At 40.7% G+C, this 25558-nt stretch overlaps 1 protein-coding gene across 2 annotated transcripts in view; it reads left to right on the forward strand.

Annotated features, from left to right (window-relative positions):
- The first annotated feature begins 3846 nt into the window (after nt 1-3846).
- Nucleotides 3847-25558, forward strand: part of kcnd3 (potassium voltage-gated channel, Shal-related subfamily, member 3) — a 131075-nt gene continuing 109363 nt past the window's right edge. For both annotated transcript variants that reach the window (XM_074680772.1, XM_074680773.1), the window contains exons 1-2: nt 3847-4147; nt 4971-6150. In XM_074680772.1, the coding sequence (XP_074536873.1) occupies nt 5048-6150 (1103 nt within the window). In that variant the 5' untranslated portion in view covers nt 3847-4147; nt 4971-5047. The remainder of the gene's footprint in view (nt 4148-4970; nt 6151-25558) is intronic.

Here is a 25558-nt window from a genome sequence, read left to right on the forward strand (position 1 = left end):
CACACTTCAGGGTTCCAATCTGAAATCTCAAACTGGGGCTATTTGTGTGGAGCGGCAACCAAATTATATCTTCATTCTGTAGTGAGAGCTGTGCTTTTCTTTTCTATTATTAACCCACAAGGGCAAGCACTGACATACAGGCCTGTGGTGTGGTAGACAGAACATCCCATATAAAGTAAAATGATCCTAGGTTCAAATCCAGTGCAGCGAGTGTACACTGTTGGGGCAAGGACAGTGCAGAGAAAAGAAAGGTGATCAGGAGGTAAAAGAAATTCAAAGAAAAAAAGACAGAGGGAGGGAGCTTGAAGACGAGAAAAGAACGGGATCATAATCTTTGTACTCTAAAGTTATTTTATTTTATTTTATTTTTTACAGAAAAGCGTTCAGATTCTTAAATTGTAATCATATTCTGAATACATCCTGTGATTGGCTGGCGACCAGTCCAGGGTGTACCCCGCCTCTCGCCCAATGACAGCTGGGATAGGCTCCAGCCACCCCCCACCCCCCTGAACAGGATAAGAGGTTCAGAAAATGAATGAATGACTGAATTCTGAATACATGTCAATTTGATACCCCTGTGAAAGTAAGTTCTGGACTTTTCTTTGCAAAAAGTCTTGAGACAAAAATTGTGCTGAACAAACTTTATTCATAAAAGTTTATTATAAGTTATCTGATTACATGCAATCTGATTGGACATGTTTAGTAATCTCATTACTCTGATTACTCTGATACTTATGTTGAAACAAAAAAAAACAATGAAAACAAAATAAACATTTAAAACAAAAACAGAATTCATGCAGTCTCATTACTTTAGGGAAATTACTATGATTGTATACGATCTAACGTGATGATTACTTTAAGGGAGGAAGCAGGGAGTTAACAGAAAAGTAAACAGCTTTCTTCTCAAGGCCCGTCAGGACATAGGATTGGGAATTTAATGTCAGCCCAGCGCCTAATGATAATTACAGAAGGCAGTTGACCATGAAATTCAACCCACCTTGTTATCCAGTGACATTTAAATTATTGGAATGGCTCATAGACTCATTGATTGAAAAGGCCATCCTCTGTGCTGTGCTGTGTGTCTAAGTGATCCACTGTGTGTTCATACTTTCTTAAACTCCTACTTTCATCACAGCAAGTTTGAGGAGAGGGGACAGATTTCAAGGTGAGATCACTTTGGCCATTTTGTACTTTACCAAGGGGCTGGTTCACGGTCGACGACTTAATGGAGTCAATGAAAGGTTTCTTCTGAGGATAGCTATACAAGGGCACAGAGGCATAACAAGTATTTCTATGCGTGTGTGTGTGTGCACGCGCAGCTGCATGTCTAAATAACAATCGCAAGCAGTTTGTCATTTTCAGACAAGTCTATAAACGTGCACTGATTTAATCGAGAGAAATTCAGCGACTGCAGAGCTCCTTATGTTTTTATTGTTGTACTGCGAACATATGAACCCAGACGTGTCCATAATGAGACAACCATGTGTTGCATTGTGTTAGAGCTGTATGGCCTGACCCTATTGATGTTCCAGTAGACTTTGTATATCAGGGGAAAAGGATCCCTAATGGCTTTTTAAGGGCTGCATATTGTCCTGCATATCATTGATACTGTATGAACAACGACATTGCTGAGACTGAATATGAATGATGGTGTTCTAACACAAATTGTTCTCCTCCGTATCATCAGCATCACCATCGGCAGCTGTGTCACATATTTCTGGCTTGATTGACATGTTTTAGTCGAATATTGAAAATGTCAAACTGAATCCACCAGAATACAGCTAACTTATATTCAGAGCAGGCTGTGAATGGAAAGCTTTGATAAAGGAATTTCTTACTTTATTCTAACCATACAGCACTGTGTAAAAAGTGCAGGATGAAGGGTAAACCAGTGATATTGTGACAGAAATCTACTCTACGTGCTGCTGATGTACCTGCTTTGCTTCAGTGCAGACAATGATTGCTTGGTGCTTTGCCACTGCAGGCCTCTTGTTTACCTTGCTTTCATGAGTAAACTTACACGTTGAGATGATAACCAGACTCTGTAGACAGCAAGGCCCCCCAAAAGAATGAAAAAAGTAGCTGACATATATTGTTGCTCAAATTATGCTGACTGAAGACACGTTATCATTTAAATCACCTTTTTATACAGAATATTCAGATACAGATTGTAATTGTTTTATGTGGTGTGAAGGGATCCACTGAAGCCTCAGAGGTCCTCACAGGTCCACTGTGTGAAATCAGTATCTGACTTGGACGTTAAAAACAGCTTGGATGTAACAAACAGCCAGACTTGGGATGAATGTCTAAATACATCAAGTTCACAAAGCATTTAAGTACAAAGAAGTACACGAACCTGAATTTTTGATGAATAAAGACTTCTTCAAAGTGAAACAATATTGTCTTGGGAGTTACTAGATCCAATCGCTTTGCTTACCACTGCAGAAATCTAAAAATCTGCATAGGTAGGTTGTTTCAGGAAAAAATATGCAGCTGTTCATATTTTAGTGTCTAAATGGGCAGTGGGTTTTTGTTCAAATCTGGAATATTTAGTAAAAGTGGTCAATATTAAATACAGTGCGTATTCAGACTGAGTTGGTTTGGTATAGTCTTGCTGTATTGCTACAGGAGGGACTTATCAGTGCCAGAGTTAAATTAATCAGGTTGATACGTGTACACATACATGGAACTCAACACTATTTTATGATTATTTTCACCGAACTGATAAGAACAGCCTCCATCTTAACAAATCATGGTAAAAAGGAATCAAGGTAAAAGAGAGGTTATCAAGGGATTATATAAAGATTATCAAGAGATTATTATGTTGCATCTTATTTTTGGCTGCAGCTGCGCGTCTATTTGTTGTCAATGTTCTCCCCACATTTTGATTGTTCATATTAACAACAGTTTCAATCAAGTACATGTTCCAGCTGTTCAGATCATTTCTCTCCTTCTTGGTTTGGTTTCAATTGTTTTTTTTTGTTTGTTTGTTTTTTTGTTTTTTTGTTTTTTTATTTATTTTTTTTCTAAAAAAGGGGGGTGACATTTTGGACCTTTGACCTTTCTTTATCCCAGATGGCTGGCTGAAGGTCCAGAAAAATTTCAGAGGGATAAGCGTTAATGTGAAACATGTTAACTTAAAAGTACAACGTCACTTCCGTATGAGCTAAGATGCTCTGTAAAATGTACATGAAGAATGATTAAGATTGTTTGAAAACACAACAACCCCAGATTTGATTTAAAACAGAGCAAAGGCAAGATATTAAATGACGAAACTTGAAAAATATTGTGCCTTAAAAACTATTTTCTAAATTTAATTTTGATGCCAACATAACGTTTCAAAACTACTAGTAGGGACAGGGACACTAAGCACTGAAAATAATCTCTTGACTAATTAGACTGGATTCAAAACAGATGAATAACTCGATGGGATATAAAAGGAAAGTCACTCAAAACTGAATGGCAAATGGTGAGCTCAATGTATCAAATGACTGTTTGATTGTATTACGGAGTGAATGGACTGATAGCTCCTGGTCAGGAAAGAAGAAGTAGTTTTTTCTCAATGAAATATGAGTGACGACGTTGGGTTGTGTCGTCCTGTCCCCTCCCCACAAGTGACATGTACAGTTTTCTCAAACGTTTTCAGAGCTGAATTAGGTTTGCTACAGCCTAAATGCAGTTTTCTCTCCATCCCACTGTGTGTGTGTGTGTGTGTGTGTGTGTGTGTGTGTGTGTGTGTGTGTGTGTGTGTGTGTGTGTGTGTGTGTGTGTGTGTGTGTACAGGGAGAGGGAGGGAGAGAGAGAGCGCTCCTCCCTCCTCCCTCCTCCTCCTCTGTCTCTCCTCACCACTCATCCCGAAAAGCCCACGTACGACGGTCTTCACGCGCGGACTCCTCTTGTCATTTCTCCCTTCACACACAATGGAAACTGAATTAAAACAGCTGTGGTTCGTCCTTCTCCGGTACTTTTCCGCCCTCCCTTCGGCATCAGCGTCGGTCTAATGTGGCTGTCCTCCTCGCCAAATAACTTCTTCTTTCCTGGTTCCCTCAAGCCCCTGACAAGCTTTGAGAAATAACCAAACCTACGACTTGTAACTAAACTGCTCCGGGAGAAGGTCGTGTTTCTTTGGATGGAGAATTTTGCATCGGTGAGTACAAAATGACGACTGCAGGGGATATAACTAAAATATAATTGCGTTGTCAACCTGTTAGCTGAAATGTGTCGCTTTTCCTGATACCTCGTTTGATGTGAGCACACCGTCTGTCAGCTGGGTATGTTTGTGGAGAATCTGGTCACATGTGACTTGATTTATACACAAATGTGTCTCATAAACTCCTAACTAATCACATTATTTTAAAAAAGAAAAGAAAAAATAAAGGTGGATCTACTGTTTTATACTTCGAACTCAACAGGTTTTTGGTCCCATTCTCCCGTTATTGACTCCTTAATTTTCCTGTGAAGCATTTAGTACAAAGTTAAACGAATAAACTGATACTATTTCCTCTTCTTTTGCTTTACTTGTTTTCTCTAACTTTAAACTGAAAGGTGCACTGAAATGTGGTCCCGAGAAGGATGCTCTCAACCTTTAACTCAATAGAGGGGATGGAGGAGATATCGTCTTAAAGTAATTACAGGGAAGATGATGCCTAGTGGAAATTGCAGTATGTTCCTGCAACCACATTGAAGTTAAAAATAATATGTTTCATTATTCTCTGTACTGATTTACCTTCAAGTGTGATTGTAACTTATCATTTTAATAAAGTTACTCTACCATCTTAGCCAGACTGCCCTGTCAGGGTACGAATTGTGTCGCTGTTACATTCCTCTTTAAAGAGGCTAACTTATCCATTAATCTGAAGAACAGTACCCTTCACATGTCTCTGCACTTCTCCCTCTATGAAACAACAATTCCCACACCAGTATGCTTCCTGTCATTACAAACCCTCTCCTCTTCTCTTTCCCTCTTTTAGATGGTGAATGAGCTGAAGTCAAGCTGGTTGTGAAGGTGCTGGACTTGTTCCCCCCTACGCCCCAAGCCGGACACAGCATGGCGGCGGGAGTAGCGGCATGGCTTCCCTTTGCCCGGGCAGCAGCCATTGGCTGGATGCCTGTAGCCAATTTGCCCATGCCAGTGGCCCCCGCTGAGAAAAACAAGCGGCAGGATGAGCTAATCATTCTCAACGTAAGTGGACGACGCTTCCAGACCTGGAAGAACACCCTGGACCGATATCCAGACACCCTGCTGGGGAGCTCAGAGAAAGAGTTCTTCTACAATGAGGAGACCAAAGAGTACTTCTTTGACAGGGACCCTGACGTGTTCCGAAGTGTTCTCAACTTCTACCGCACAGGGAAACTCCACTACCCACGCTACGAGTGCATCTCCTCCTATGACGAGGAACTGGCTTTCTTTGGCATTGTCCCAGAGATCATTGGGGACTGCTGCTATGAAGAGTACAAGGATCGAAAGAGGGAGAATGCAGAGCGACTCATGGACGACCAGGAGGACAATAAGGACGCTAAACTGCCCAACATGACCTTTAGGGAGACCATGTGGCGGGCCTTTGAGAACCCTCACACTTCTACCATGGCCCTTGTCTTCTACTACGTCACTGGCTTCTTCATTGCGGTTTCAGTCATCACCAACGTGGTAGAGACAGTTCCCTGTGGCTCATCGCCCAATATGAAGGAAGTGCCATGTGGCGAGCGCTACACTGTGGCCTTTTTCTGCATGGACACAGCTTGCGTCATGATCTTCACCGTGGAGTACCTGATGCGCTTGTTTGCTGCACCCAGCCGCTACCGCTTCATGAGGTCTGTAATGAGCATCATTGATGTGGTGGCCATCTTGCCCTACTACATCGGCCTTGTGATGACTGACAACGAGGATGTGAGCGGCGCTTTTGTGACGCTCCGGGTTTTCCGCGTGTTCCGTATCTTTAAGTTCTCCCGGCACTCGCAGGGCCTGCGCATCCTGGGCTACACGCTGAAGAGCTGTGCCTCGGAGCTCGGCTTCCTGCTCTTCTCCCTCACTATGGCCATAATTATCTTTGCCACCGTCATGTTCTACGCAGAGAAGGGTTCAAGCTCCAGCAAATTCACCAGCATCCCAGCCTCCTTCTGGTACACCATCGTTACTATGACAACACTCGGGTAAGAACAGAGCAGACACCTCTTTTATCTGGTGGCAGGGCTGTGTACGCAGTGTGTGAATGTTGAAGTGTGTGCATACATATCAGCACTTTGGCCTCTTATTTATGAGTGAATGTTTGATTAGGATTCAAAATGTGTGTCTGTAAAACCTACATCTGCTCACAAACCACTGCCATCCTTTTAAAAAGATACTTCACAAACCTCGAGCGTGAGGACTGACTCCAAGGAGAAAACGCACATTTTGGTGGCCTGTGTGTTTTTGTATTCTTCTGTGGGACACGCTGCCATGAAGATGTCCTATTCCACTAATGGCTGTGTCTTTGCTTGCCCTTTATACATCACCAATAAGTGGGAGAGGAAGAGATGTACGAGCTTGTAGAGAAAAGGGGAAAGATGAAAGCATCTCAGTGAAACAAAAGCATTGGATAGGTAATGGAGAAAACTGAGTATACCATTACTGATGTTTCCAACTTGCCCCGTGGTTAAAATGCTCTTTCTGTTCAGCAGGAAACAAACAGTGACTTTGCATTTTGAGAGCCCTCCTCCTCCTTCACTAACTCTTCGTGAGTAATACTAGTTTCTGGCTTTGAAAATTAAGTGCCTCTTGTAAGACTCTGATGCAGAATATCAAAAAGCTCTCCATTTTAAGAGGAATGAAAGGGGTTTGGTTGTATTGATGTGAGTAACATAGAAAGATAATTACTGTTATTAACACTCTATTTTGAGAGTATCAAAATGCCTTCGTTATTATCCTGATGCCAAGTTAACCTGCAGCCCTGGGCTGTTATTGTTCCGCTTTATTAGGTCATGAAGTGGCTTAGATTGAGTTTTACAAGATGGAACACCAGGTGCATTTTTATGCATCCTCCGACGTAACATCTCCCCCTCATCTTTTTTCTCCATTTTTATGTCATCATATATTCTCAGCAGTCGTTTTATGGTAGTGAGGGGAACTACGAATGCATCATTCATTTTTCTTTCTGATGGTAATGTGTTTTCATGAACGTCCCGGGTTGTGGATGTGTGAGTCAGCCCGAGAGGCTGACAAATTGCAGCTTCCTGCTAAATGTCAGAGTCATGGAGGCCATAAATGGCTTTGAGCTCATAGCCGTGACACACTTGGCACCTTGTCATCATGCCCCACCATTCACAACCTGCCCTGAAGATTCTGGTGTTATGCAGATGTTTGGTTTCAGATCAGTTGTTTGGTGTGAGGGAGATGAACAGCCAATGAATTATGGGGGATACAGAAAAGCTGTTTATTAAATTTGTAAACATGCAGCAGCTCGATTTGCTTTCCATGCTAGCTTTTAGCATCGCCCTACTGGAGTGAGACCTGAGAAGCGAAACAAGTCTCCTGTTGCTTTTACTGTAGGATTGTGGAAGTGGAGGATAATGTGTGTGTGTGTGTTTGTGTGTGTTTGTGTGTGTATGTGTGTGTGTGTGTGTGTGTGTGTGTGTGTGTGTGTGTGTGTTTGTGTGTGTGTGTGTGTGTGTGTGTGTGTGTGTGTGTGTGTGTGTGTGTGTGTGTGTGTGTGTGTGTGTGTGCATTAAGAGCGGTGTAGTTGTTGAGCTTGGCCTCATCAATAAAGCAGGGGCCAGAAGTGGGTGTCAGAGTGACTAATGATGTGGCCCACTGCATCTGCTGACTAATGTAAACCTGCCTGACATTCTGCTCCCGGTGTACGTCATAAACACACACAGACGCACCCTACACACACAAAAAGAGTGCATGTGCTAGCACCTAAAGTGTCATATCTTCCCGCACATGTGTGCATGCTGTTTGATCTTCTGTGTGGATTCGTCTTGCAGAAGTAGATAACTCCTGCAGAGAAAATCTGAGGAAGAGTGTCTGGATTTTCTTCCGTGCAGGCATTTATATTCATCTGACTAAATAAGATAAAAAGCCGGGTCCCCTTGACAATGTTTTCTTGACTTCTTGTCTTCCTGTCTAGGTGCCTCAGGGCTTAGCATTGTGCTGTCGAGAGTGTGTATTGCTTTGTTCTCCTTGTGGTGGTACTAGTATCATCTGCACTCTCATGTTTAATTTACCATGTACCTGTGAGCTTCACCCTGGTGCCTGATGCTGCACTGGGAGAAAAGTTTGTGTAAATTTGATATTTGTTTTATGTCAGATTACATGTCAGGCTGTATCACACACCTGTTTTAAGCACCATGACAAACAGCTGAATGTCTGCATATCTCCCTGTAGTGCCACGTATATGTTTTGTCCTTCTGTGGCTTTTTGAGTGTTTTGTTTACCTGAAATAATCCGACCTGAATCAGAGCCCATAATCCTCCATCATCAGTGGGCAGTGAAATACCTGCTGGATAGCTTTCTGAAGTGCAGTTGTCCTTTTTCTTGCTGGAAATAAAGTTTCTACTCGAACATGTCAAAGGAAATAAGAAATGAAGTAAAGGGAAGAGGTAAGCGGCGAAAAAGGAGATAAATGGAAAAGAAGCATGCATTTGGCTTTTTAGTGGAATGAAAAAGCAGTTTGCAGAAGGACAGAATAGCAGGGTCAAACAGGCTTGGGTACAAAAACAGGAGTCTGAATCCTCAATCCTCCAAAGCCGACCCTTGAGGCTGTGCTTCTCCTTATGACCAACTGGACAAAAGGATGTTTAACCAGCCATGCAAGTTACAAGCCACCTACCAACACTGCCATCCTTCAGAGCCCTGTGCTCACTCTCTAGTCGAGCTAAACAGCTTAGCTCAAATCCTGCAAATGAGGGCCAGAAAGGAAGGCAGGCAGGAAGGCAGGCGGGCACTCGGCTGTGAGGCTTAGCTAAATCAAATGAATTTAGGCAATAGGACCATTGAGGGATTTTGTTCCCCAGGTTGTTAAACAAATTGATTTTGACCTTTGAATTATAGCAACTATGAGCAATTCCCATATTTGGTGGAACCTGTATTATAAACCTTTAGCTGACAGAGGAGGCCACATGGTGGGTGTTTAGGAGAGAGACTGAAGCTCATTATCTCAATAGTTCATCTTTACGCACATCCAAACAATGACAAAAGTTATCGATGGGGGATGAAAAAAAGACTAGTGTTTCAGTTGTTGTTTTTTGTATTTACTCATCATGCTCCTTTTACCAAATGTTTCAGTTTAGGATTAGTAAGGGTGGGCTTTTCAAGCATTTGTTTAATTTGGTTGTCAGCGGGAACTTTTCAGTGATTTGTTTGAAGTTGAAGTGGTGGTCCTCTGCTGTACACCAATAGATGAGACTCTCAAGTAGGACTCAGGAGAGCATTGCGAGCACTGTAAGCTTACCATTTAGGCCAACACAAGTTAGTTTAAGATATCACATCTTTAGCTTAAAAAAAACCCAACTTAAAACCTTTGCCCACATCCCAGATTTATGGATTGACTGACCGAAGCTCAGAGATGAGCATATTAAATAGATATCTTAGATTTGCGATCATTGCCTTGAGCAGGTGTTTGCAGGTATAGAAAATAGAAATAGCTAGGTGAAACAGTCAGCACTGTGGCGTTAGTTTAGGTTAGCTTTCATTCATCTTTGCATTACTTTAAAAACCTGTAGTGGGGTTATGTTTAAGTCAATCTGGCAAACATTATGTGTGTTTACTTCATATTCATCATCTTTGAAAGGCTAACCTTAATTGTTTGATTATAATATAAGTGGAAGCCTTTTCTTAGCAATGGGGGGTACAAAAATAGGAAACTTCAATCTATTTCAATCCGTGACATGTGATTGGGTAATGTTTGCCTTATGAGGGCAATCTTCAGTTCACATGGGGGCCAGATTTTAATACCAAAATTAGCCAAACATTTTTAACTTTAGAGAAGAGAGAGAAAGATAGTGGTCATGATTAACATTAAAGTATAATGTGCTTATACTTATTCTGGACTCATAAATTCTGGACTCATAAATGTTAATTGAGCAAAGCCATTCTATTGTTTTAGATCAGCATCACTTAGCTGATTATAGCTATTACAATCAATCTGTTAAAAATTAAGCGAGCTGTGAATGAGCCTCCAATTGTCTGATTTGAGGCTTTTAAGCGTACTTCCTTTGCTCAGAATGGTGGGATGTGATGTGAATATTGGGCTGTTGAGACAGTAAAACATTGTTTTTTCCTTTCTGCTGCCTTTGGCCATTTCTATTTCTTGACTCTATTGATGTTTGTTATTCTTTTGTACTATTTCACACCAGGCTAGTTTTTCAGATCATGATCTCTACAGATGCATTACTTGTAGCTTATGTATCACAGAATGGGAAGAGTGTACTTGATAACTCTAAAAACCCATGTTAAATAAAAACTTTTACACTCATTATGCTGCAGTGTATTCAGAGGTCTGCATTGTTTAAAATGTTTCATTCATTAGCATAGCTGTGGCTGGCTCTGATGAATATCCTTATCAAAGACCAGTTTCTTTTGATCACTGCTCCTCTTAGATCAATGCACTGCTCTCTGTCTCCCAGACAACCACGAGACCTTTCACGTACACTCTTGTTTGCTCTGGAGCAGAGGTTGCGTGTGCACTTAGACCATGTATGTGTGGGGGTTGTCTGCACCATCAGAAGATGTTTGTGTGTGTGTGTCTGTGTGGGGCTGTGTTCCTGTGTGTTTGTATCATTTAAAGAGGGCATTTGCCTTCACCTCCTTCCACTCATCGTTGCTGAGCTCTGATTAATAGAGCATTTGCTTCAGAGCCAATAGCTTGTAAAAAACGATGATCAATGCAGATGAGCAAATATTGATTTTGGGCTGTAGTGAGAAATGTGGCAGCCATTGTTAGTGTGACTAATTAGAATGGGTGCTGAGAGTATGACTGAAAGATAGCACCTCAGTGTGATGTCACTGACCTGTTATCATGGATTTATGGGAGCGGTTAGGGAAGTAATTTGTCCTTGGCGATCTATGTCCAGGCCTGCTCTTATCCTGTACCTTCTTAAGGTCAGAACAGTGGTAGTTTGACCTACAGTTGTATCAATCAAGACTATTTGAAGTGTGTTTAAGTGCAGGAGTTAATATTAGGGAACTTGTATTGTTAAGATTTTAAGATTTTCATCAGTCCGATTCTTTATCGATACCCTTATCAAGTCCTCTTGTGAATTATCTCTGTACAAAAAGTAGCCTTACAGCTTTTCTGGGTCAACAACATTTTATTGAGTTTATAAGAAACTAATATGTAGTTAGTCACTGGATCTCGATATCTCTGGTTGTAAATATACATAAATAGTAAAAATTGCACATCATGTGACGTTGATGTACTGTTTTGTAATATATTTTTGACTCAAGTAGGCCATCTAGTGTCTCGAAGTGGTTATAGCATTATTCTAAGTTGTTTGGAACCTTGCTGTAGTTATGAAGCCAGCCATGAGCCTGCGTGTAACTTTTCTTTCATTTGCCTTCAAATATTTTGACATTTGGAGTTTTCAGTATTTTTAACAAAGAGTAATTGTGATATGTCTCTGTGATGAAAGCTGAAAGCTGAAATTCCACTCTAAAGCCCAAATTATACTGATGTATGCTAACCGCTAGCATCAAGCCAGTGCTATTTTGTTTATATCCTTTTTGGTAAATAAGGAGATTTGTACCATGTTAAATGCACTGAATTGGAATCATGTGAGAAAGTGATGTACATTTCTTCGTGGGTTCAGTTCTTCAGGAAACTTCAAGCAGACAATCCTGAATCTGAGTTTTCTTGGGAAATGTTATGATCTCCTAAGCTAAGATAGCTGTAACAGACTAGTCAACGTAAGGTCCCGCAGCTCAGGCATAGTGTAAAGAATCGATAAGGGAATCATTAAGCACAACACTAACGATATCGATGGATTGAAACATTTCTTCAATCGATTCTCAACAGGAACTGGTTTTTGATCCCCATTCCGGGTAATACTGATTATGTGGGGTGCAGTCATATTACAGAGTGTGAATGATTAATGTTTCTATGCAGCTGTTGGAAAGAAATATAAGATGAGTACATCCAGCTTTCTTGTAATTAAGAAATCATATTGAAATATGTGCTGAAATGCTAATAATATACTTAGTGTGTTCTATCAGATCACTATAGTGCAAACACTATGTCTAATCAAATAACACTTACCCTCCAATATCCTCAGTTTCTTCATTACATCAAGATTAATTATTATTCATGAAAATAATGCTATTCATTATCAAAGGTTTCAAGGGATTTATGCATGGGCTTGATATATTATTTACATTTACAGTGGCAGCATTTGGCAGACACTCCTTCCATTAACCCTCACTATTCATTATTTAGACAACACCATCAGCTTAGTTCAAGATAAAGTAGACTCTCAGAAGCAATCAGATCCCCCCAGAGATTACCCAAGCATAAAGAGTAAACTCATGCAGCATAAATTTCAGTTTAAACAGCACTTATCACCCAGCTGTGTTAAATACTTGATTCTGATCGGTCAGAACCCCATTACATTGTTTTCCTTTTTTTTTTTTAATTCTGAAAAGCAAGAGGAAGACCAGAGACAACTACATAGTGCATACTGTTTCAAATCAATCCATTAAAAGCAGTGGTTTCTTGAACTTTCAGGCCACGAAGGTGCTGGACCCCAGAATACGCGAACAGGCCAACCCAGTAACAGACATAAACTTGAAAAGAACAAACTTTTTTTAGCTAACAAACAAATAAAGAAAACAGATCAACAGTACAGTAATGGATTAAAGCACATTATTTTTAAGTGTCAAAGGTTAAAAAATTCACCTCCTGAAAAGATCATTCAGAGACTTTTTCTGTTGTCTTGCTTCGCATTTCAGGGTTTGTCATGTTATATGGATTATAAACTTCCCCCTACCAGCTCAGACAGTGGTAGGCAGGACCAAACTTGATAACATAACAGAAAAACAAAATGTTAATCAATCATGATTCTAACAGATCATCAATGAATCCTTTTGATTGAAATTCCTGTTGGTTTTAAAGGTCATGTACCGATCATAACTTTATCCTTTTAGGTGCCTGCATAATACAAATAGATGAAGTGTGAGTGTGTCTACAACTACAAGTTTCCTTTGGCCTCTCAATGGTTTCCATTCAACGCTGACCTCCAGTTGAACTGAGTGATCTTAAAATAATTCATATGATGGAATAACTCCAGGAAAGATACACAGAAATAGTACATCGGAAAATATGGTCTCAACTCTGACCTCCCAGCTGTTATCCTCCCTCTGTTTGTCTTTTCTACCCCTCCACTTCCTCTACTTCAGCCTCCTGTTCGGATTAAAGAGACGAAGCGCTGGATGCTGCTGCCTCTTACCCTGCCTGCTGACCCTGAATCCCCTTCACCCCCTCCACTCAAGAAAAATCAACAGAAAAGAGGTCATAGTTGGAAACGGCGGCCTATTTTTTACCTTTTCACCTCAGCTCCCTCCCTTCCTCTTTCCCTCTTCGGTTTGGCCCCTGTGATGTCAGTCAGTCTGTCTGCCAGTCTGTTGTTTGCTCTTGAGGGGGATTTTTACTGACATTTATTATCTCCAGATGGTATGTCCTCTGCGCTAGATAACCTATGGGCTAAGCCTCCAATGCGGCAACACCCTTAAAAATAACTAAATAAAAAATAAAATGATGTATATTTTAAACTTGATCATGTTTGTCAGTTTCTGCTGGATGCTGAGATTGATGCTGATAGTTGTTGGCATTTCAGATAGTATACATGAAATATACCAGCAAATACATTCTGTAGAGTTGGGGAAATAACTGACAGAGCTGAAAGGAGTTTAAAATGAAAACATGGATCCAATAATTTGTCTAAATAATCGATTCATCTATAGTTTGTTATGGGTTTAACTCAGGAAAGCAGTCTAACATATTGGCATTTCTGTATTTGTCTTTGATATTTTCTCCTTAAAGGTCCCATATTATGCAAAAATCACTTTAAGTCTTTTAGTGAAATTTGTGGGTCTTTGGCTTTCCTCCCATCCCACAAAATGTGATATTTAACGAAAAAACCTGTATTTAGTAGTGCTTGTGAATGTAAAATCCTGACCTAAAAAGGGCTGTTTGGAATTCCCGGGGTTTGCGGACGTCAGCGATTCCCCTTTTTGACCAATCAGGAACAAGTCTGACCTGTTTGGTCCACCGGAGCACATACCTCCAAACCCCCTCCCCACCCACTCCTCTCCTTGCGTCTGGAGAGAAATTTCTCCAGCAGCGGTGAGAGGAGTATGGCTGTTCTTGGCTGTAAACCGCCACATAGTTCCATGCACAAGCTTCCCATCTCAGAAGAAGACAAGACTAAGTGGCTAGAGTTCATTTATCAAGGAAATGTGCCAGCTACACTCAGTAAAACTGTGCATGTGTGTGCTAGTCACTTCACGGCCGACTGCTTTTCCAACTTTGGACAGTACAACAGAGAGCTAGAGAATAGACTGGTCCTGAATGCGTTACCAACCATCCGCCAACAAACCTCGGACCCTGGAAATGTGAGTATTTTAAATGCTGTGTGCTGTGGAGCAGATGTAAGAGCTTTTCCTCAGTGTCCCCCCTGTCTCTGTGTTAGCTTCAGGCTAACTTAAGCTGCGGTTAGCCTGTTGTTTTAGCCTGTAATGTTACGGTGAACGAGCTTCACTATTTTCTAAACATTGTGCACTCGGAGCTCATGGCGCAGGGTGGTATCAGCGGTGGCTCATTTACATATGAAGGTCACGCCCATTAAATCGGAGCGTTCTGAACAGAGGGGCTATGAGAGCCTGGAAACAATGCTGCTGTGCTTGATTTATTGGCTTTTTGGACCAAAACATTTTACTACCATTTCATGAAGACATCAATGATACATATTAAACTGCAGAAAAGGAGCAGAATATGGGACCTTTAATTGAAGACTAAAATTCTTCCTAAATCTTCCCTAACTCCTTTACATCCTGGTTTTTATTGTAGCTGATGTGAACCCTGAGGCACTGTGTGTGCAGGCCCCCATTAAAGAAATGTTTATGATACTTTTGGTGTGTTTAAGTCCCCCCGCCGACAGCTCATATTTACATGTTTTGGTAATTTCTGTTCTGTAACTCAGTGTACCTGGCCTGAGCAATTACGAGCCTCCACAGTTTTATGTCTATGGCTGCGGCTCGTTGGATATTGAGGTTGTTATAAAGGCAGAAAAATCACTAAAGCAATTTTCCAGGTCCGTGGTTTCTAGGTACACAGCAATATTTCACAGTGTTTCCATGTAGTGCCCTCACCAGTGAATGTAACGCAGAAGTGCTTTGATCTGGACACAGCTTCCGCGGCTGCTGGCTGGGACATCTGGGTACAGGTTCAAATACCACAAATCTCCTTTGTGCTTTTTTAACGTTGAAACTTGTGGCTCGCAGCTCTTTACTGGACAAACACTTCAAGTAGACACTGTTTGACAATCTATCTCACTTGATTGAGAGTTTGCCCATGTATCTGTACCAGCAGCATTGTTGCATGCATGTTTACATCTAACAGTCACATGACACAAAGAGCACAATTGTGTCTCCAAGTGAAATCGACGTTTGTTGTAGATTTGTTCTGGAAATGGAGAAACTGATGACAGCTTGACTTTGCACGTCCTGCAGTGTGACTGTTTCACATGAGCGCATCGCGGCTGATGTGCCTCCTTTTTATAACCTTCAATCATCCTTGAATACAACAGGTGGAACAAAATGTGCCAAAAATGAAAAGAAGAAAAGAAAACTAACAACGACCTTGATATGAGCAGTAAATAAGACACATTAAAGTGTCAAAAAGAAGGGATGTACCAGCAAATTGAACTGCTGCCTGCTGCCTGTTTTTTTGTGTTTGAGGTCACACAAGTCAATATTACACCCCAGACTGCCTTCCACAATTTACCACGAAAATGATTCTTTTCAGCTCTGCTCGATGCTCACTCAGCCCCCCTGGTTCTGCTGTGGGTATGTACTTTACTCTCTTTTCATGTGGAGATCTGGATGCTTGCCTTTTTTTTTCTGAAAACAGATATCGAGTGCCAAGCCTTTCAAGCTTTTGCAAAATGCATTTACCTGGCCACCTGTCAGCCAAGGGGGAAGTTTGTTGTGGCCAATGTGACTGTGAAGGGTAATTGACAGGGAGGGTCTTTCAGTGAGGTATTTCAGGCATGTGCTATGTTTTGCCAACCTCCTTTTTTCATCACAAACGTGCCATGCATGCAAATGCTGCCCTGTCACAGGACACCGTGTCCTGACTAACTTCATCCCAACTAACTGTGCAAAAGTGATTGAAGTGATGCTCAAGGTGTTGAAGCCAAAAAAAAGAACACCTGACTTGTGAGCATTTCATTACAGAAACTGCACCCTCTCCTTCCCTGTGTCTCACTTACTCTCTGTCACAGTTGATTGCTTTCGTCTTTGGCCCCTTTCGAGCCCACTACACTTGTGCCCACTCCTCCAATTCAATTACCAGCATGCTCTTAGCGAGGGGCCTGAGAATGAGTGTTGGTGATTATCAGTTTCCAGGATGTTTGGTAGCATTCTGGAAGTCTGTTGCATTGTGAAAGCAAATTCATTGCACCAAACAGTGAGTTGTTTTCATTTTACTTAACATCAAGAATTAGTGCTCTGAATTGTCAATGTAAGAATCACAATGGCTATTTCTTCAACATTAATATTTTTTCGTGGCCACAGGCATGATAGTTCTGATCAGCTGCTTGAGAAGAGACTGAATTATTCCAAGAACAACTGGATTGATTGCTGAAGACAACTGTCATCTTTACTGGCCTCTAGAGGATTAAGTGACCTTCAGATGGTGATATCAGGACAACCTGTATTGCTTGATTCAAGTCTAATAATTTGAGGGAGGGAGATAACTCTTTAATTAACTGGAATCTTATTATTTTACACAAATTTGTTAGCTTGCTGACTCCCTAGGTTTATAGAATAGAATACAATAGAAAAAACTTTTTTATCCCCGAGGGGAAATTCAGGAGGTCACAGCAGCAATGAAGAAAACAAAAGTAAGAAAGTGTATAGAAAGTGCAAAAAGGTCCATAAGAAAATAGATGATGACATCTTGTCCATCATTCTCCAGTTCAGCCAGCCTCCACCTCCACAGGTTCCAGGACTGAGCTTCTTCAGCAGTCTGTTCAGTCTCTGTCTCCTGGATCCTGTCTGCTCACAGCAGGTGAAGCTCTTCCAATGTGGCGTTGGTGTGTGATGTTAGCTCTGTTAGCCATATTTGTGAATAGCATGATGCTACTCTGCCCTCTGGTATTCCCTCTGTTGCTGGGTTAGCACAGCTAGCTCGTCCATCTTATTGGAGATAGATCTTGCGTTCCCAATAACAATAGATGGAAAGACAGGTCCATGTCGTCACGTCGTCCTCACCTCCTTCTCCTCACCTTGTGGGAAATCATCAGGCCTGGCACCACTTAGCATTGACATGCTACAGGCTGCTAACAGCTGATTTCACATTTAAACAATGCAGCCATGGTTACATGTAGGATCACCAAGGACAAAACCAGTTTGGTGTCCACGACTAACAAATGAACCACACAAAGTAATGATCCACTCCATATGCAGAGATGATGAAAAAGAGACAAAAAATTCACAAGGAACAGACAAGGAAGAGAGAGCTGCTGCAACAGGCAGCTGCAACGGGGCGGCGCATAGCAACAATCAAGCAAATGTCAAGGTTGTTAGTCAGGTAAACATGACTCCTGGTTGACATTGGCATGTTAGCGTAGTCGGAGGTGTTGTGAGCATGCTGGGGAACGCATTTAGCTAATAAGCAGAATTGTATTTTGGTTTCCTTAAGATGCCCAGAGTAGGTGCAGCTGAAAAAAATGCTTTCTATCTCCCCTTGCTTGTCCCCTGACTTAGTGCCTTTCTGCTATCCAGTAAAAGAAGAAATGTCATCAAGGTGACATTCAAAATCCACCACACCAGAATCCTGTAATGTAATTACCACAACGACACAATTGATATGGTCAAGAGTATTTCACTTTCAACTTTCATCAAACAAAAACAAGTAATGAGCACTAAATCTCATATACTGACCTGGCACAAACACTGACTCCTCCTGATTTGATTGCATAAGTGAAGCCTGATTCAAAAGGGTGATAAAAAAAACCAAAACATCACTCAGTAATGCATTAGTGTAGACATTTTATTGGAGTAGTCCTTGATTGAGCTGGCTGTTAGCAGACATGGGAATGTAAACAATTAAGGATTAGACAGTATTGTGTCCAGCAAGCAGACACACTCATTACTGAGTGCATAATAGGAGCTTGAAGTGAATGTGAGTGATCGTTCTCCTCCATATATGTAGGCCAAGTTATAGAAATAAATCGCCTCTCATTTCCCTGCAGAGAACGTGATAAACGCTGTCTGAATGGTTCTGATTAATCTTCCAGGTTTGGCAGCCAAGGCTTTTGAACAGGTAGACGTCATTGTTCTATTTATTTTGTGTGAGCTCTCGCCTCTTGCACTGACATGCATGTGTGTGACACACACAGCGCACTCTGTGTGTCTACAGCTCTCTGGGCTTACTGTAAATCATAAACTGTGTTCTGTGCTGATTACCCAGGGTGACAAAAGCAATTGTTCTGCTACACTAAATCTGCGTGGATTAATGCTCGTCTCTGGAGCTGTTCCCTCTGCATTGGACTGTGTGTCAGCCGCATGTGTGTCTCGTCACCCTGACAGATCTCACTTAAAATGATCTAACTGGTTATTTCACCATGTTTTTTTTTTCTTTATAGCAACGTCACTCTCTTGATGGTCAAACATTCTCCCTTGTAATGATGTTCACCATTGTGTGTCCGAACTTTGACTTCGGATGTGTCCTTCTTAAACAAGGAATCAACTTTTTTTGATCCAGATGTCTTTTGGGGATTACTCCTGCTGAGGGATTAACCCTCGTATGTGCCATCTGACAGCGCCAAGCACCGGGAAGAGCACAAAAGTCAAGCCATGGACTAACACCATTAATAGATTTCACTAAGCCTCCCCCTCCCCCACCCTCAAAGGTTGACTTGTGGCAATATTAATTTAATTTTCAAGCCCCTCTTGTGAACAACCTGTCTTCTATCTCTCACTGCTCTGTCGAGACGAGGTTATGGTCTACTGCCGCTCAATAAAAAAGTCCCCTCAAAGGATTTTCATGAGGCTCATTTCTCACGAGACAATATGCATTATGTTTTAATCTTATTAGCATAGAATTAACACCACATATGGTCCCCTCCAAACAGAGAGCGTATAAGTCTATCCAGTTTTCAGCAGATATGCAAAACAGATTAAGATATACTTCCCAAGGCAAAGGAACCGTTTAAGCTATCAGTTTTCCATGGGTGATAACTCATCCTGAATGCATCTCAAGAAAACCACATTAGCTGTTTAAAAGGAGACGGTCTGTAACCTTGATACAGAATATAGGACTACACACTTCAATGTTACACGTGAGGGACATCTGGACACATGAGCAGCATGGGCAAATTGATTTTGTCTCTCTGTAGAGGCTTTCCAGAAAGGACACAACCTCGACATCCAGATGCGGCGTGTTATTTAAACAAAAAGTCTTTGTGGGAAATGTGATGGTGTCAGACGTACACATGGGCATCCTGAGTGTGATTGCATGGGGCAATAACATTAACTTACTACTTTTGCTGCTGTCAGAAGTGATTTGCGTTTTCTGGTTTCGTATTTGTTGGAGGCCAAACAAAGTCATTGCATGGAACATATCAGCGCAGGTTTTTAAAGCAGAATATAATCCGGAAACTTCTATTTATAAACTTAATAAGTCTATCTTTGTATCTTAAACTGTGTTTCTCATTTTTCTGATGGGCCATAAATCATTTTAGCCATTTTTATCTTTGAATAGTCTCGCGATCATAATTTGCAGCGGTACACTTAAAAAAAATATCACTTGCATGAGTAATCTGAAATGGAATCTCAGTAACACTCACCTCTCTTATCTCATCAGCTATTTCTCTTTCTCATTGCTGCACATTTCATCTTTGCTGCTTTAACTCGCTCGATCTCTGACCTCTCCAACATGCTAGTAGTATATTCTCCACGTTCTGCCAGACATCAAAAAGTAGACAGTCTCCTTGTATTTGCATTGCAGCGATCCATACAACAAAAACTTGTTTGTGCATTATCTTTTTTTTTCGGTCTCACTCCTTTTTGCTCCCTCTGCACATACTTTGAATCTGCAGTGCTGCACTGCACAAGCACAACTCCCATTCAAAGCAGACTAAATTACAATTAATTTATCAGAGTCTGTGTTTCACGCTCAATAGCCTTGGGCATGTGTAGACACACAGCAGGGGAATCTCATCTCCTCAGCATGTTTGTGAGGCGAAAGAGAAAATTGTCTGCTGTTTATTATTAATACCACAAAGGCAGCGTATGAAGACAGGACGCATGAGGCACGAAGACATTATGAAGCCCACTGCTCTGATCTCTGCATCTCTGAAATGCATAAAAATACAAAAACAGCCTGATTGCATTTCAATAGGTTTTATTATTTCGACAAGCTTATTTTTTTTGGCTAATGGTTGAGAAAACAATCACTCGAGTTGGCACTTCAATAAAGTTAAAACGGAAAATTCCTCAGCTGCTCTGACAGAATGACAATTAACTGCTCGTTCTGATAAATTGACTAACTGATGATTGCACTGCAGGGAAAGACTGTGTACAGCATTTCATGCTTCATACTTGATTAGAAGTTTTTGGACTTGATGGATGTATTCAGTAATAAGGATTTTACAGAATATGGATAGGGGAGTATGTCATTTTCCTGCAACAATTGTTGTCCTTTTGGGGCTCAATATCCTAATATAATATAGTGTTTAATGCCTTTAATTTTGACTCATCATTTCATTACTTCATGTCTCCTCACTGTGGTGCGGATAACATTAGTCTTGTACTTTACCCTTGAATGATTTTATATCCCTTTTCTCAGGTCCATGGTGTATCATTAGATGATGGCCTTGCAATATATAATTCTATCATGAGCAGTGTTTGGTGTTGTATGGTGTTGAAATATTTGTATCACATCGTATTATCAAATTGTACAGCATCAAACTGTGTTGGATCATTTTACATCACTTTGTAGCATATCCCATCACATCGTTTCCAATCGCATCTGATGCATCCCGGCGTCTCATATCACATACCATCTTTTATGAGCGTTGCATCATATGGTATCAAATCAGAACACGTGCCAGCACATCTAATTGCAACACAGAAACAGCTGAGTTAAACCTACACTACTTTGTTGCCTGTTGTCAAAACAGATGGGTACAGATCTATAGGTACTTTTATAGGTACCGTCCAAATTCTGTCTATAGTAATTTTCGCAATTTTTTGTGTTTGTTTGGTAAAAAATATAAATTTGTTCAATAATAAAATATACATTTTTTTAATTTTACATATTTATTCTTCATTATATAACCTTGCAATGCTGTGTTCATGTCCAGCATGGAAAATTACCTACTCTTCCACTCCCTCACAGTCACAAGGATGCATTTAGGTACTGAAACATGGTACCTTTTGTTTTTTTGGAATCAGTACTGGTACTTTTGACAGAATTCGGTTGGTACCGGTAAAACTACCTAATTTGGTACCCATCAGTGGCGATTGCCCTAAGACTGCAAGGGAAGCTCAGCTTCCCCCAAAATGTCCACAAAAAAGTGGTGATATGTTCTGCTGTGTGTACATTTCATTGACAAAATATACGCTTGACTTCCTTCATCTTGTGTTCAGAATCAGCTACCTATCACAGATAACTGGCTCGACCTCCTTCTCATTCATCCCTGCAGCGTCTCAGCGCTTTAACACAGTCGGAAGCTGAGCGTCTTCTGACTTCAGTGGGGAAGCACTGCACTACACTAAGGAAACTGGACGGTCATTGGATAAACACGGGGCTTTGTCCAGCCCATCGGACGCTCAGCGTCTCTGGGAGTCTATGAGGCAGTGGGCTGGCCTGGACGCTGGGCTTCTGCATGATGATTGGATGATCTGTCTGAGGACAAATCCTTTTTTTGATTGACAGTAAAATGATCCAGTCAGCGATCTTAATGTATGACCCCCTACCGGAGCATCTTCTCAGTTGTTCTGGACTGATCTGGAGGCTCTATCGATCCCCAGTGAGTTTACCTTTCTTAAAAACAATGAGCGTTGAGAGAACACTGGTAAAATCCAGGGTCGCAGATCATTTTCTTGAAAAGGAAAGGAGGGTAGAATTTACGTTTAAATAAATAAACAAATTTATGATGTAGGCCGGAAAAAAATGAGCTTCCCCTCCTTGACTGACCAACAGCCGCCACTAGTACCCATCTCTGTTAAACGGCTCCATGTTTTGCATCCTCGTAACTGTAAGAAAGTGGAAGAATTGGTGATTTTCCATGCTAGACATGAACACAGCATTGCAAGTGTATATATTGAGAAAAAAATATGTTAAATGAAAAAACTTTGAGATTTTATTGCTAAACAAAATAATATTTATTACCACACACAAAAGAACCCAAAAATTGGTACCGTTGAGTACCAACACCAATTGCCAGGTACTGGGCATCAGTACTGTACCATTTCAAATGTGAAAGGTTCCCATTTCTAATTGTCAATTGTATCCAGAAATTGAAAACTAAAATAAAACATGTGGAAGACAACTTATTGTTGAAGGTTAAACACACTTCCACTTTCACACAGCCACAATGTTTTTTTTCTACAAAAATTGTGCTAACCTTCAAAGTAAACGATACCAGCAGATTAGTTTTATTGATTTATCTTTTGTTTTCATGCATCCAGTCTTGGTCTGTAAAAAGCTTTTCTTAAGGCACAATAAAAAGAAATATGTTTAATTCACACTGGTGTAAATAAAGTGCAAACTGAATAGACCTTAAGTATTTCAGTTTACATTTCATATACTCAGCCTACCAAAGATTTTGGTCTTTTCATTTCAAATTCAGTAAAAACTGCAGCAGGTGAATTATTTTAATTGAGGTGAATGGTCACAGGAGAGTAATGAAAATGTCACGTCTCTATTTCCTCATTATCCTTTCACCCTGTACTGAAACCTAAGTAACCAAAAGCAGTTCAACGTGACTTATGGATAAAACATTTTGTAAGTTAGAAAATGAAATAAGAAAGATAAATATCCCTCTGTGTCTTTCCTTTACAGTTTCAGAGCACTCTGTCTTTTTTATAACCTTGCCACTCTGTATGCAGAGTAAGTCGCCTGTATGACTAAAACACCCTCACCATCCGCCGGGATTTATCTATGCAATCCAGGTTCCATTTCTCTCACATTACCAGTGTGGCTAATCAGTGTTGGATGGTGATGATAGCCACGGCCTAATGGGAGGATATAGATCAGACTGCAGTGATGGATGCTGTGGTCAAGTGCTTTGGACCATAACGACTGTTCCCAGGCCAGGTGGAGCATCCTCGCAGCAGGTGGCTGGAAAGTGAAGCAACAGCTTTCCGATGGTTCCCCTTGGCCGGAGCAGGATGTGGCTTAACACACCTCTGGACTCTCAATTCAGCGGCTTCATTGGCAAAAAAAATAACCATTTTACCAAAGAATAAAAGCTTCTCTATATATCTCCATGGGCTGTAGTCATATGATTTGATGAGCTGCACGGCTGGATAAGCAAAAAAAGTCCAGAGAGAAGAGCAATTTAGAGGCTGAGTAATGAGACAAAAACACATCACACAGCTCCAGAAGTGTGGAGACTGGGTTTTTAGACGTAGTGCAGGAGATTTTTTACTGTTATTTTTTTTTGAAGAGCTGCAGTTGAAGCCTTGGCTGCTCTGATTAGCAGAGGTTAGATTGAGAATTGTTCATTTTAACTTTCACTTCTTCTTGTCTCTCAAGTTTACACCTTCCTTGAAGACTTCTTGTGCATCATTAGCCAGACAGCTTTAATGAATAGTTGCCGGTTGAAGAGTGCCAACAGAGGCAACCCGAGCTTGAACTGATGAGGGAGAGGTGGTCAGAGAGTAAACTTGAGTATTTATTGTTAAACTGCAGAGACAGAAAAGTGTTTGGGTTTTAAAGTGTGCTCCGTGTGTGTTTTCCCTTCCCCGTCGAGTAGATCTAAGTCATAGACTTGGCCTGTGCGCAGGTCTCCAGCCGTGAGGTCATTGATGTGTGTTCTATACAGAAGACGTGCTGGGAAACGGTATCTGATTTGAGCCAGACCCCATGGATGAGCAGACTGATACAAAGAAGCCAGCCAAATGCTTTTAGATATTCACAGATGGCTGCTGTCAAAGGCTTTATGGTTCCAAATTTGTGTTTTTTGCCTTGTTATGTGTGTATACCTGTGTCTGACTTTGTGTTCAACTTCAAAGTGAGTGTTATATGAAAAGAGAAGGTGAGAAAAGTTGATATAAATCAGTTTTTAAAAAAAGTTTTTTGTAATTCCTGTGGAAAGGAGGAGACATTTCCATGGTTTATTGTTTTTTATGGTTTTATTTTACATCAAGTCTTTCTATTTGTTTACAACCCACAGAATAATAGATCACAAGGACGTAAAGCCATTCTTTCCCTCACCTCTGCCTGTTTCTCACTGACTACAGCCAGTGTTGTTGTGCCCTTGTTGCTGCTATTTTTAGTGTTCTTGGTCATAATTGCCTTCTAATCTCAGTGTGCCCCCCATAGTTGTGGACACTTAATTAATGATGGAAACAAGGCTGCAGTTATTATATCAGAGGTGTGCAGCTCAGCCAGAGCCCAATAAGACCCAAGGGTGATGAAATACGGTGTATTATGCAGACCCAAGCCTGGAAATATAACAGTCCCTATCTTTGCTCATGGCAAACTTCTACCACTCCCATATTAACTGTGCAGGTTCCCTGTGGAGTGGGATAAAGTTTAATGTTGACATTCATGTTTCCCAGAGGGTGAGCATTAATAGCAGTAGTGTGCGACCATATCATACAGGTGACACATCTTTAAAAACATAGACTGCACACTCAGCAGCAGGTATTTACACAGATTGTCTTAAACAATGGAACAGACCTTTATGCTCCCCTTAGCATGAAAGAAATTCATTTCATGATAAATGTACTTCAAAAACTGAAATCTAAGCCATTACTATGTCTTGTTTTTAGTAAATTTTTCTTATCATCTTTATGCATGTATTACTCTTTACGAGCATTTCAAGCGTAGTTTCTTGTCTTTTAATATCTTGAAATAAAACCATTTTCTGGACTCTAAAGGTAAATGTGGCTCATATTGAATCTGATAAGAGAAGTATACTAAAAATAAGACACAGACACCAGGAATGGGAATTTACAGTAATTCCTGTATTCGAATAATCAAAATATTGAAATGATCAAATATTTGAATAGTAGCTGATAATGTTTTATTTTCATTTTAACCATAAACAAATATAGGGTCCATTGTACACAGACCTCCTGGACTGTTATTAAAGTGTTTTCATACATCTTTTCCTCTCTCGTAGATGTTTT

Source organism: Halichoeres trimaculatus, unplaced genomic scaffold, assembly GCF_033239565.1.
Source record: "Halichoeres trimaculatus isolate MK-OKI-2021-1 unplaced genomic scaffold, fHalTri1.1 fHalTri1_scaffold_11, whole genome shotgun sequence".
NCBI lineage: Eukaryota > Metazoa > Chordata > Actinopteri > Labriformes > Labridae > Halichoeres > Halichoeres trimaculatus.